The 13946-nt window shown below is 40.5% G+C and overlaps 1 protein-coding gene across 1 annotated transcript in view; it reads right to left on the bottom strand.

Annotated features, from left to right (window-relative positions):
- Positions 1-13946, bottom strand: part of AGPS (alkylglycerone phosphate synthase) — a 196532-nt gene that overhangs the window by 70662 nt on the left and 111924 nt on the right. Inside the window, exon 12 of the mRNA XM_069733205.1 lies at positions 2514-2565. Coding sequence (XP_069589306.1) covers positions 2514-2565 — 52 coding nt within the window. The remainder of the gene's footprint in view (positions 1-2513; positions 2566-13946) is intronic.

Genomic DNA, 13946 nt, shown 5'->3' with positions numbered 1-13946 from the left:
ATTTAGCAGTGCCCCGTATTGTGGGTTCCAGAGCACAGGATCTCTGCACAGGATCTCTGCACAGGATCTCTGCACAGGATCTCTGCACAGGATCTCTGCACAGGATCTCTGCACAGGATCTCTGCACAGGATCTCTGCACAGGATCTCTGCACAGGATCTCTGCACAGGATCTCTGCACAGGATCTCTGCACAGGATCTCTGCACAGGATCTCTGCACAGCCTGCACCTTACAGGGTGCCAGATACCCACGTACCAACTGTGGCATGCATGCCAAGGCTTGCTGATCCCTGTTCTAGGCAGGTTCCCTCTTTTAGAAGAGCATAGAGTATTTAACAAGGGACGAGATTCAACTGAAATACAAATGTATATTTTTGTATCGCTTATCTTTTGTTACTTGTTCTATTGTTAAGTCCTGCAGAATATGTTGGTGATAGTCTAAGATTGTCGTTAAAGAGAATCTATCAGCAGGTTTATGCTATGTAATTGGAGAGCAGCAAGAGGTAGGAGTTGAGACACTGATTTCAGCGATGTGCCACTTATTAGGCTGTGTGCTGTATTAATACAATTCATGTTTTAGTGGTTTAGCAGTAGATTAGCACTACAGGACTACATCTCACGTGCATCCCGGTCCAGTCATTCCCCCAGCACTGATTATTACCAGCTTACTGTCAATACACAATGTACACAGAGGGCTGTGGTGTGGGAGGAGGCAGCTTTTGGAGCTCTGCTTCTTGATACATCAAAAAAACTCTGATTCTGACACAACTGTGGCACCCAGTAAACTAAGTGATACAACCATGTAATCAGGGTCTCTTCATATTATTCTGCTCCTGAATCTCTCTAAAAATCAATGTCTCTTGTTTCCTCCCTCTACTAACCTACCAAAACCCAATGCTGCAATTTCCTTGGGTGATCCATAAGTCCCAAGCACCATGCTCACTGTCTTGGGGTGATTTTTGGCACAGAACTTTCCTTTGCTCCCCATATCCAATCACTCACTCACTCATGTCACCTACACCTTAAAAACCCATCTCCAAAATCCGACCTTTTCTCACCTTTGAAACCGTAAAAACTCTTACTATCTCTCTTATTCATTCTCGTCTAGACTACTGTAACTCTCTCGGTCTTCCTCTTACTAACCCTTCTCCTCTCCAACGCATCCTGAACGCGGCAGCAAGGGTCATAATTCTGTCCAGCCACTACACCAATGCCTCCAACTTGTGCCAGTCATTACACTCGTTACCCATCAGCTTCAGAGTACAATATAAACGTCTGTGTCTCGCACACAAAGCTCTCCCCAGTTCTGCACCACCCTACCTCTCCTCCATCATCTCCATCTAACACCTTACCTGTGCTCTCCATTCTGCAATCTGATCTAAGACTAATATTCTCCATAAATCTAACCTCTCACTTCAGTCTTCAAGACTTTTCTCATGCTGCGCCAGTTTTCTGGAATGCACTACCCTTGACAATCCAATTAATACCTAGCCCTCACATTTTTAAGCGTGCTTAAAAAGTAACATCTCATTAGACAGACCCATCACCCCACTTCATTAATTTGACTCTTCCCTGTTCCAATATTATAATGACGCTCCAAAATTATTATTTCATGAAATAATGACGTTGATATGTCAGAAGGGGCGACAGATCCTCTTTGAGGCGTTTCTGTTAATACACTCAAAATTGAAGAGGTGATTCCTCAAATTTCATTAAAAGGGGTTTTCGGAGCTTCAGTCTAACTTTCTGCAATCACTAAGTGACTGCAGATTGCTGAATTCTGACTGTGTAAGGTGCACACTGTCAGGATTCCATTCTGTTTCCTGATCGAGCGGGTGAACACATAACAGCATAGTTTTGTTTGTCTCACTGTTCTATTGAGAGAAGCTAGATGCCGGGGGACTGCGGCTATGCTGAAATCACTTACCGGCAGTCACTTGACCCATCTACTCTAGCAGGAAACAGTGGAATCCTGACAGTTTGCTTACTACACAGTTAGGATTTAGCAATTTGCAGTTGGAGAGAGTCATGGTTAAAAATTACTGAAGATCTTAATGGTGGGCCTCTTTATTGGCCAACACTATGAGCCGAGCTGCTGGTTTAGCAGATTCCTACTGAGGGCAGGGGGTCAGCACAGTCGTAATGCAGGCTCTTCATCACAATATACCAACATCCTCCCATGAAGATTACATGTATGACGACAACTAGGTGCTCTCCCATACATTACTGGCGTTATTTCCCTGAAGTCCATTGGCTTCCTCAATCAAATACAGTACAGTGACTGTTCACTAATTAAGGTTTCAGTCCCTAACTGAAGTTTTCAGATAAGTGGACGGCATATTAACAAGACATTCCGAGGGTTAAAATAATTACATATTGATTGGTATTGATTGCAAAACAAGTCCGCCACTCTGCAAAACGCTGCTACCAGATTATATCCTCAGACACATTGAGAACTGGATACATGAGCCCCTCACGCCATTACATCAGCACAATCTTTACTAAGCAAACTCACCAAATTGAAACTGTGCATTGTCCATAAGGCGAATTGAGGCAGGAGCACATCTCTGCAAGAAAAAGGGGGACAAAAAACGGTCACCAACGTGCAATTATACAAGAGGCAATGGCATTATACAGAGATCCACAAACTTAAAGGGGTTGTCCAGGCTTGGGGCTCAAACCTATGTGACTGCAGTCTTGTGAATCCTCGCAGCGCGCGCACTGCTCGCTGTCAGGAATCTCAGGTGCCGACACAGGGAGAGCATGTGAATTGCTTACTTTTGGTGACACTACGACTACAAGTGTCCGGACTCACCCAATTCACTTGTACTGAGTTAGGCCGTGCACATCTAGTCGGCATGTGACCTCATGTATGTAAATCATATATTGCGGCCACACACCAGCCAGCTCCCAGCACCGATGAATCCCGACAGTGTGCATATTGGGTGCTGCGAAGATTCGCAAGTCTTTAGTCACAGAGCCTGGACAACCCCTGTAAATGGCAAAACAAATCTAGATCACATTACAGTAGTTGCATAATATATTAAACTAAAAAAATAAATAAAATTTGTATATATATTTTTTTTTATTGAAAACATTATTGTACCATAAACAGGCCCAAGGGACCCCAATCATGTGAGAGCGAAGAGTTTTTGTACGTGATATCAGTGGCATTGTAAGCAATGATACAAAGTCATCCGTCAACTTTTAAAGGGACTCCAGTTTGGTTTAGTTTTTTTTTTTTGTTTTGTTTTTTTGTTTTTTTTAAACAGGATGGCCAGATCTCAAACTCTGAAGAGCTGCAGCACATCAGTTTGGAGGATGACTTATGCTTGCCTGCATGCCTTATTACTGTCCTTTTGCAATGCATAGGCCTTATTACTGTCCTTTTGCAATGCACAGGAAAAAGTACAATATCTTGTACTACCGCTATTAAAGGGTTAGTACCAAAACAACAAATATCCCCTTAAAGCTTAGCTTGCTGATCAATAAGGGTCCAACACCACTGATCTAGACACCAAGACACTATAACTTTGTCTTTTATGGAGCAGAGGTGCTAGGGAGCCCAATTTTTCAGGTTTTCGAAGCCAGATACCCAATGATCAGGAAGTTATCCACTATAATTTTTTATTGGGGGTGGGGAGTTTAGGAATAATCCTTTAAAGGTAATCTGTCAGCAGCTTTTTTGCTAGGATATCTGACAGCAGCATGATTTAGGGACAGAGATCCCGATTTTAGTGAGGTATTGCTTACCGTACTATACTGGGTGCAGCTTTCAGTGTACACTGTACCTTGACAAAAAGCTGCTAATCAGTGGTGGGGCTGGACTAGGAGGCATGAGACAACTAGTCCTGTATCGATAATCTCCTGCTGATAAAACACTGGTTATATTGAAAGAGTAAAATACAGCCCAGTAAGTGACACATTGCTGGAATAAGGATCATCACGCTGTTCTCAGATTTCATAGCAAAACCCTGCTGACAGATTCCCTTTATGCACAATGTAGGCAACTACAAACCAACCTGCAAGAGCCGATGTAAACAATGAAGAGACTGCATATCGCATGAGAGTGGAAAGCTAATCTGCCGGACTGCCTTTAGACCACCAACTTTAATTGGCTGTACAACCCATTGATTGCAAGGTTCTTATAGGGTCCGAAGAGCCTACATATCCAGAACAGTGTGCGCCTGTGCATACTCCATGAGCCGCTGTACAGCACCGCATTACAGTATTATTCTTCCCAAAAACCAATGCTTATTTGGGTCTTCAAATCTGTACACATCCGGTCTAAATATACAAATCAAACAAAAAATACAAATCTCCTATATAAAGTTAGAACAGAGGAAGAGTAGAGCCCCTTAGACGACAATTTGTGAGTTATATGCAGCAGTAACATGGTTGCAGGAAGTGCCATGTAATATTTGGGGGGATGGGTGGGGGGTGTCTAAATTATCATGGGTCATAGCTAAATAATATAAATCTTTCTTGTGTTAAACAGATGCAATTAAAAGTATGAACATCCCGGAAGTATAAACAAAACAAAAAAAAAAAAAGCTGTACTTTAGTCCAAGAATCCCTTTAAAAATATTTGGATAAAATTACTTATTCACTCATTTTTATCAATTAAAACGTCCAATTATTGAAAGGACAAATGTGTCACGTCGTCCAGAAAGCGACCAGGTGATGAAAGGATGGGAAATGTAATCCTGGCACAATCTGATAACAGCGATTGCACGCTCCCTGTGAATGGAAACTCGCGGGTCAGTGGTCTGCGGTGAAACGCTGCATAATTCACCTACAGGCCACCGCTGTGGTTATCAGCCTGCGCAGACATTACATAAGTAGGGCAGACGTGAGCACGAGGCCAGAGCCGCACAGATATGGATTTTGCCCTTTTTCATTATTTTTTTTCTGTTATTGCAGATAAATGAAGTATAATAAAATGTGCATGTCCTCATGACAATCCATAAATAGAGCTAACCATAGTAAATCGGCGATATTACAAATTAATCTACCAGCAATGTTACAAATAAACAATACAAAAAATGGTTTTATCATCCACATGTCTCTTTCCTTGCTCCAAACCGATCAGGCTTCTCAAAAAGACAATGCAGTTAAAGAAGTTAAATGGCCGATCACAGGATGCCATGTCGCTGAGACCTCCGGTGATCAGCTGTGATCTGTGGGGGTGCGGGGGATAGAGGAAATAAGCATTCGACTACCTGCAGCGACGTCACATGCCCCCCCTCTTCAATCCCCTGACGCTACGGTGTTCCCAGCCAGTGTCTACTCAGGTCCTTCACTGACCATGTGTCATGTGGCTTCAATACGTGATCACTGCACTCAATGACTGTCTGCAGCGGTCAAGTGAATGATGTTCGGCAAGAAGTAAAAAGCAGAGTTTGACGGGAACCACGGTTTTGAATTCTTTCAATAATAATGAAATATCAGTAGTAGGATCCCAAGTAGAACATTTTTTTTTTTTGAAGAGCCCACCAGAAGTGTGAATTCTGAGGCCCCACGTACATGCAAGTAGTGTATTACACCTGCCCCATGTTTGGAAGTTTCCGGCAGGCACATTTTTCATATACGTGAATGGAGAGGTGGCAGGATGACTGGTTTCCTGCAGTCATCTGACGACTGAACGTTACTTCTTTTAAGCAATTCACAGTTACCAAATCCTTTAGTGGTTAGAAGTAGTAGAAAAGACCGAAAATGTGCATAGCAAAATCATTTTTAAACTACTGGGCACTATGTTCGTTTTTTGCAGCGCTATTGGACGGATTCCGCCTGAAAGACGTTGTATGCACAAAGCCTTAATAAAGTTTTTATCTTTTGCAGAACGCAATCTGTTGAGAAAACTCCGACTCCCAACTGGTCCTGAAGGTCGAAACCATGGGCAACATGAATCAGAGTCTGGCTATATGATTGCAGATAAATGTATCACTCTTAAAGTACCACTTTAAGAGTGGTGCTTCTAATCTAAGGTCTTATCCTTACTGCCATCACGTCTTCTCCTACTATCGCTGACGCTCCTATTGCCTCCAGCAGTTTGTGACCTACCGGATCGCTGCAGTGTTTGTTGGAGCGAGCCAGAGGTCACTTTTCAATGCAAGCCTATGAAGGTCTTGTTCTGGATCTCAGATTTGCATTGAGAGCTTATGACCTTTACCTGTTACTTTCAGGTCACCCAGAAGTTGCTGTCACAAGTTGGTGCCGCAGGAACGGGCGGCACCGATAGAAAGTGAAGATGGCGATGGGTAAGTATAGGACTATGGTCAGGTAACTTCGACTAGAAGCACCACTTCAGCACTCAGAAGAAATCCAAAAACACTGGAGTGGTGCTTTAACTGTTGCAGCGATTCGGAGTAAACATTGGATGCAAAGCCGTCCAGGGAGAATAGGGAGAGACCCGACTAATCCAGTAACTTCCAAAGCCGGCTTCTTCCTACCCCGCAGCAAACGATTGACAAATCTTTTCCTATATATACACACATGACAGGTTAATTAAAGAAACATGAATAAGCTGTAAGATAATCAGTGGGGAAGGGGCCCTTGTGACGATGTTGAGACAACTGGTCCTGAAAATTGGGCACATTACGTAATCTGCTACTGCTCCTTTACGTCATCTCAATATATACTTCTACATAATAAACTACAGATTGTTTCTTAGATAAATGAAAAGAAGCTGCCTTTCTTCTATAGGGCATCCAGTATACTGTGCTAAGCACTTCCCATGTAACGGATGGGTGGCCCACCGGAGGATTCACCAGTTCACCTGTTCGCCAGTCCTAACCAACCAAAAGTGGTTGTCATGCTGCTTCCTCAAAGACAAGCCTGACTAGCTATATCATACAGGATCACATGCTGGGAAAATCTGAATAGAAACTGAACAGGTGGTCATAGATTGTGACAGTGCCACCCAACTTACCCAGAACATGGTAAACAAGTGCCTGAAACATTTTCTAATTTGCCAAAAGAGGACAACTGAAGGATCTATTTATTAAAGAGTTGTTTAGCAATTTCACATATCCACAGGATAGGAGATAACTTACTCATTGATGGGGGTCCGAACACTGGGAGCCCCGTTCTCAGGATCGGTGAGAGTCTCAGTGGTTGGATCCCCACTGATCAGCAAGATATCACATTCTACAGATCGGGATAGCCCTTTAGTTTTAGAATGAAATTTTATTTTAGAACATAGCACACCTTGAAAAGCAATATCATCGAAGACAGGAAGACACGCAGCGAGATCAGCGGCACAACCACGCTTTCTAGAGGCTTACATGATAAATACACTACGGTTCCAAATTTTAGGGTCACCCAGACAATTTTGTGCTTTCCATGAAAACTCATACTTTTATTAATCAAATGAGTTTCCAAATGAATTGAAAGATAATTCATTCATTGCAGAGAATACCAGCTGCCTGCTTCTTCCCTAAATAGTTCTTGCATAATGTGAAGATGTGCTTTGGGTCATTGTCCTGTTGTAGGATGAAATTGGCTCCAATCAAGCGCTGTCCACAGGGTATGGCATGGCGTTGCAAAATGGAGTGATAGATTTATACAAGGTCAAAGGGATTTTGAACAAGGAAGGCTCCCACTTTACCAGCACCAAAGCAGCCCCAGATCATCACATTACCTCCACCATGCTAGACAGATGGCATCAGGCACTCTTCCAGCATCTTTTCATTTGTTCTGCGTCTCACAAATGTTCTTCTGTGTGATCCAAACACCTTAAACCTGGATTCATCTGTCCAAAACACTTTTTTCCAATCTTCCTCTGTCCAATGTCTGTGTTCTTTTGCCCATATTAATCCTTTCCTTTTATTAGCCAGTCTCAGATATGGCTTTTTCTTTGCCACTCTGCCCTGAAGGCCAGCATCCCGGAGTCGCCTCTTCACTATAGACGTTGACACTGGCGTTTTGCGTGTATTATTTAATGAAGCTTCCAGTTGAGGACCTGTGAGGCGTCGATTTCTCAAACTACAGACTCTAATGTACTTGTCTTGTTGCTCAGTTGTGCAGCGGGGCCTCCCACTTCTCTTTCTACTCTGGTTAGAGCCTGTTTTTGCTCTCCTCTGAAGGGAGCAGTACACGCCGTTGTAGAAAATATTCAGTTTCTTGACAATTTCTCTCATGGAACAGCTTTCATTTCTAAGAACAAGAATAGACTGTCGTGCTTCACATGAAAGTTCTTTTTTACTGGCCATTTTGAGAGGTTAACGGAACCAACAAATGTAATGCTCCAGATTCCCAACGAGCTCAAAGGAAGGTCCGGTTTATAGGTTCTCTAATCAGCCAAACTGTTTTCAGCTGTGCTAACATACTTGCACAAGGGTTCTCAAGGGTATTCTAACCATCCATTAGCCTTCTTACACAGTTAGCAAACACAAAGTACCATAAGAACACTGGAGTGATGGTTGTTGGAAATGGGCCTCTATACACCTATGAAAATATTGCATTACAAACCAGACGTTTGCAGCTAGAATAGCCATTTACCACATTAATGTATAAAGTATATTTCTGAATCATTTAATGTAAGCTTCATTGGAAAAAAACTATGCTTTTCTTTCAAAAATAAGGAAATTTCTAAGTGACCCTAAACTTTGGAACGGTAGTGTATCTACCACCTAAAAACAGGATTACCGATTCACCAACATACATGGTTCACAGTTCTCCCCAAAACAAAAACTTAGACGTGAAAATGTGTTACAAGCCACACTGTTTATAATGGTAGACCGTCTGATCAAAAGTCAGGAAGCCATCACTCAGAGATGGATGCGGAATCACATCTGTTTCACTAACATTTACTCGCAAGTAATGACAAACTCACCCCAAACTAATATATAGCACAGGCCCCGATGTACAAACACAGGAAGGAAAGTTAATGTCACTGGTGATGGATAGGCCTGCTGGACGTGTGCTGCTTTTTAAGTGCCACCAAACCAAACCTGGTAGTCACAGAATCAGAGCTGGTCATTGTGAGCTTTGATTCTCTGACCCATAACACGGCCCGGGTTCCTGTAATTATATAAGCCATGTAGCTGGAAAGAAGGAAGCAAGGCCATCTAATAAATCAACGGCTCTGGAAATGTAACCCTACAAATACACAGACCGCCCGACAACAAACACAGAAATGGTGCTCCATTAATTTACGTAGCCAGGGAGTCCAGGACTGACATATACATGATGAACCTGTAATTCATACCTCATTAGCAAGGGCCCTGATAAATTATGATAAGCACTGGTGCCAATGAGGACACAAAAGGAGCAGTTTTTTTTTTTTAAATCAAATATAACAGGACAAAAAAAAAAAAAATTCACGGCAATAAAAGATTTAAAAAAAACAAAAAACGAACAACTGTACAATTGTTTATTTCAAATCCATGTTTAATGAGGATTATTTTTAAATGTCATCATAAAAACAGGACAAATAAAAAATCTAATAAATCTAAACCCACTTATTACACAGAAGAATTTATGATATTCACATAAAAAGGCAATATATAGATGGTTTACGTGAGTATATACCCCATTGCTAAAAAATAATAATAATAAATATAATATATATTTAGATTTTTAGATGTTCTAGGGTCCAATCCATCAGAGCGCCAGAATTTTGGTGTAAAAAGCTCAGTAAAGTCATAAAATTTTGACAATTTGGGGCTTAACTAAAATTTAGCAGAGTGGTGTGTGCGTCGCTCAGAGATGAGCGAGGATCGCCAAACCCGACCATGCACCTATCCACGCCAACTCTGCTCAAGCTGGGAAAAAAATATGACGTGAAAACTAAGCTGCACCAAAACGTTGCGACTTTTCAAAGCTTTTAACACCAGAATTCCAGAACATTTCTGAACAATACATCAGCACTTTTAATGTGTTGGAAAATCGAGTGCGGCCACGTCCAATCGTCTCCCTGCTCTTATAAGAAAAGTTCTTCACATTGCGCAAACATTCCGCAACTTCTCAAAGCTTTTATGCTAACGTTCTGCAGTAAACGCTTTGACGAATCGGCTCTCTAGTGTTTCAGTCATGTCACCCATATTTTACTCACCAGACAGGGTTTGCAGCCACTGTTGGGTGTATATTTCCTGAGCATTTGTACCAACAGTGGCCACAGTCTGGAGGGGGAGGGAGGGCATACAAGAATTACCGACAGATGGTAAAAACAAGCTCACTGACCAAACACTGCTAATAATGCCATCTGAAACACAGATATCGGTCCGTTTTATTCCATGTACAAGAATAAAAATGGACGTCTGAAGGACACCCAAGACATGGAACTTGTCACAATGCTAAATCAATACAAACTCATGCCATCGATCAAAATTACACGTGATTATATATATATAATATATATATATATATATATATATATATATATATATATATATATATATATATATATATATATATATATATATATATATATATATATATATATAAAGAAAAAAATTAGAACAGCATCATATTACCAAACTTGTGGTGCAAAGCTTTCCAAACCAAAGTCCAAATGGTTCCAAACATACGAGAAAAAAAGGAAAACAGCACACAAAGAAAATAATACAAAAAAGTGGGCTTTAATGCCTGGACGGCGTGGCAACGTTTCGGATTTCCAATCCTTTTTCAAGCAGTGAGTATACAAATGAAGTGGGTATATATAGCTAATACATATGTTTCTTATTAACCATCAATAAAACAATATTCATTTTTCTAACATTAGTGCTAACATACTCTGGATCCTAATAAAGTGCATCAGTGTCCATGTGCATATTTATACAATTACACCGTAAAACAATATCCAGCATACACATTAGGCTGCAAATATCACACAAATATGGTAATGAGCAATTAGAACTAAACAGATGTCCCAATCTAGTATGTAATTAAACAAAAAGTACACTTACAGGCATACCGCCGTTTGTGTGTAAATCTCGGCGTCTTCCTGGTGTCACTGCGCATGTCTATAGCTTCTGACCTAAGACGCATAGCATTGTGGTCAGCGCCTGCGCATTCAGGCTCCGAATACAACAACGCCATATTGGAAAAGGGAATGACCTTAATTCCTAATGGAAATGTCAAAAAAACTCTGCAAATTTATAGCGAAATTTGATGTTTAATTCAGCGCTAGCCACATAAGTATCTTTTAAGTGTCCCATTACCAAAAGACCTTAATATTCATTCAATGGGCTAATTTAAGCGCTAGCAGAAATAGGACGCACTCATACATGTCTAAATGCTACATTATATCATATTAGTATAATGGTCCGGACACTAGCCCATACGGGTCTAGCAAACACAACCCAACTACGTGGGTATTACGAAACAGGGCTAGATTGGGACATCTGTTTGTATACTCACTGCTTGAAAAAGGATTGGAAATCCGAAACGTTGCCACGCCGTCCAGGCATTAAAGCCCACTTTTTTGTATTATTTTCTTTGTGTGCTGTTTTCCTTTTTTTCTCGTATGTTTGGAACCATTTGGACTTTGGTTTGGAAAGCTTTGCACCACAAGTTTGGTAATATGATGCTGTTCTAATTTTTTTCTTTATAACATGTTCTGTGGAAATTTGCATCGGACTATTTTTTCTACTACTTCTATTTATAAATAATAAATAATAATCTTTATTTTTATATAGCGCTAACATATTCCGCAGCGCTTTACAGTTTGCACACATTATCTTTGTACTATTCTTTTGGATTTATTATTTTTTGTGCAATTTTTACTTGATATATTTTCCAGTGTGGGCTATGGAAAAAGTTTTGCCTGATTCGGGGGTTTTTGCATATACTAATGAAGATGGGGAAAGGATACTTGAGGGAGTGGAGAGTCATGCCACTTTCTTAAGCACACCATCGCTTTATGACTTGAAAGTGAAATATGAAAATATCTCAAGAAAATCTACTACAGCCCAATTACACTTGATAACCCTTAGTGAGTACTATAGGGTTCTGTATTCGGAGCCTGAATGCGCAGGCGCTGACCACAATGCTATGCGTCTTAGGTCAGAAGCTATAGACATGCGCAGTGACTCCAGGAAGACGCCGAGATTTACACACAAACGGCGGTATGCCTGTAAGTGTACTTTTTGTTTAATTACATACTAGATTGGGACATCTGTTTAGTTCTAATTGCTCATTACCATATTTGTGTGATATTTGCAGCCTAATGTGTATGCTGGATATTGTTTTACGGTGTAATTGTATAAATATGCACATGGACACTGATGCACTTTATTAGGATCCAGAGTATGTTAGCACTAATGTTAGAAAAATGAATATTGTTTTATTGATGGTTAATAAGAAACATATGTATTAGCTATATATACCCACTTCATTTGTATACTCACTGCTTGAAAAAGGATTGGAAATCCGAAACGTTGCCACGCCGTCCAGGCATTAAAGCCCACTTTTTTGTATTATTTTCTTTGTCCAATATATATGTGTATATATATACACACACACACACACACACACACACACACACACACACACACACACACACACACATATATATATATATACATATATATACATACACTAGCTGAAGAGCCCGGCATTGCCTGGGCATAGTAAATATCTGTGGTTAGTTATAGCACCTCACTTCTCTTATTTTCCCATCACACCTCTCATTTTCCCCCTCACTCCTCTTATTCCCCCCTAACACTTGTCATTTCGACCTCACATCTGTCATTTTCTGATCACTCCACTATTTTCCCTCACTCCTCTCATTTTGCACTCGCACAATTTCATTTTCACCTCACACCTCTCATTTTCCCCTCAGTATATACATGTCTGTCATCTCCCTTATATATAGTATACACCTGTATGTCATCTCCCCTGTAAATAGTATATACCTGCTGTATGTCATCTCCTCCTGTATATTGTATATACCTATGTGTCATTTCCTCCTGTATATAGTATATACCTGTATGTCATCTCTTCTGTATATACTATATACCTGTATGTCATCTCCTCCTATATATAGTATATACCTGTATGTCATCTCCGGTATATAGTATATACCTGTATGTCATCTCCCCTGTATATAGTATATACCAGCTGTATGTCATCTCCTCCTGTATATAGTATATACCTGTGTGTCATCTACTCCTGTATATAGTATATACCTGTATGTCATCTCCCCTGTATATAGTATATACCTGTGTGTCATCTCCCCTGTAAATAGTATATACCTGCTGTATGTCATCTCCTCCTGTATATTGTATATACCTATGTCTCATCTCCTCCTGTATATAGTATATACCTGTATGTCATCTCTTCTGTATATACTATATACCTGTATGTCATCTCCTCCTATATATAGTATATACCTGTATGTCATCTCCTGTATATAGTATATACCTGTAGGTCATCTCCCCTGTATATAGTATATACCTGTGGTATGTCATCTCCTCCTGTATATAGTATATACCTGTGTGTCATCTCCTCCTGTATATAGTATATACCTGTATGTCATCTCCCCTATATATAGTATATACCTGTGTGTCATCTCCCCTGTATATAGTATATACCTGTGTGTCATCTCCCCTGTATATAGTATATACCTGTGTGTCATCTCCTCCTGTATATAGTATATATCTGTATGTTATCTCCTCCTGTATTAGATCTCGTTCACATGTTATGTGCTCAGTATTTTTACCTCAGTATTTGTAAGCTAAATTGGCAGCCTGATAAATCCCCAGCCAACAGGAAGCCCTCATCCCCGGCAGTATATATTAGCTCACACATACACATAATAGACAGGTCATGTGACTCACAGCTGCCATATTTACTATGTGGTACATTTATTGCTCTTGTAGTTTGTCTGCTTATTAATCAGATTTTTATTTTTGAAGGATAATACCAGACTTGTGTGTGTTTTAGGGCGAGTTTCATGTGTCAAGTTGTGTGTGTTGAGTTGCATGTGGCGACATGCATGTAG

This window comes from Ranitomeya imitator, chromosome 7, assembly GCF_032444005.1.
Source record: "Ranitomeya imitator isolate aRanImi1 chromosome 7, aRanImi1.pri, whole genome shotgun sequence".
Lineage (NCBI taxonomy): Eukaryota > Metazoa > Chordata > Amphibia > Anura > Dendrobatidae > Ranitomeya > Ranitomeya imitator.
Note: the sequence above shows the minus strand (reverse complement) of the source record. Positions and strands in the feature narration are given on the sequence as shown.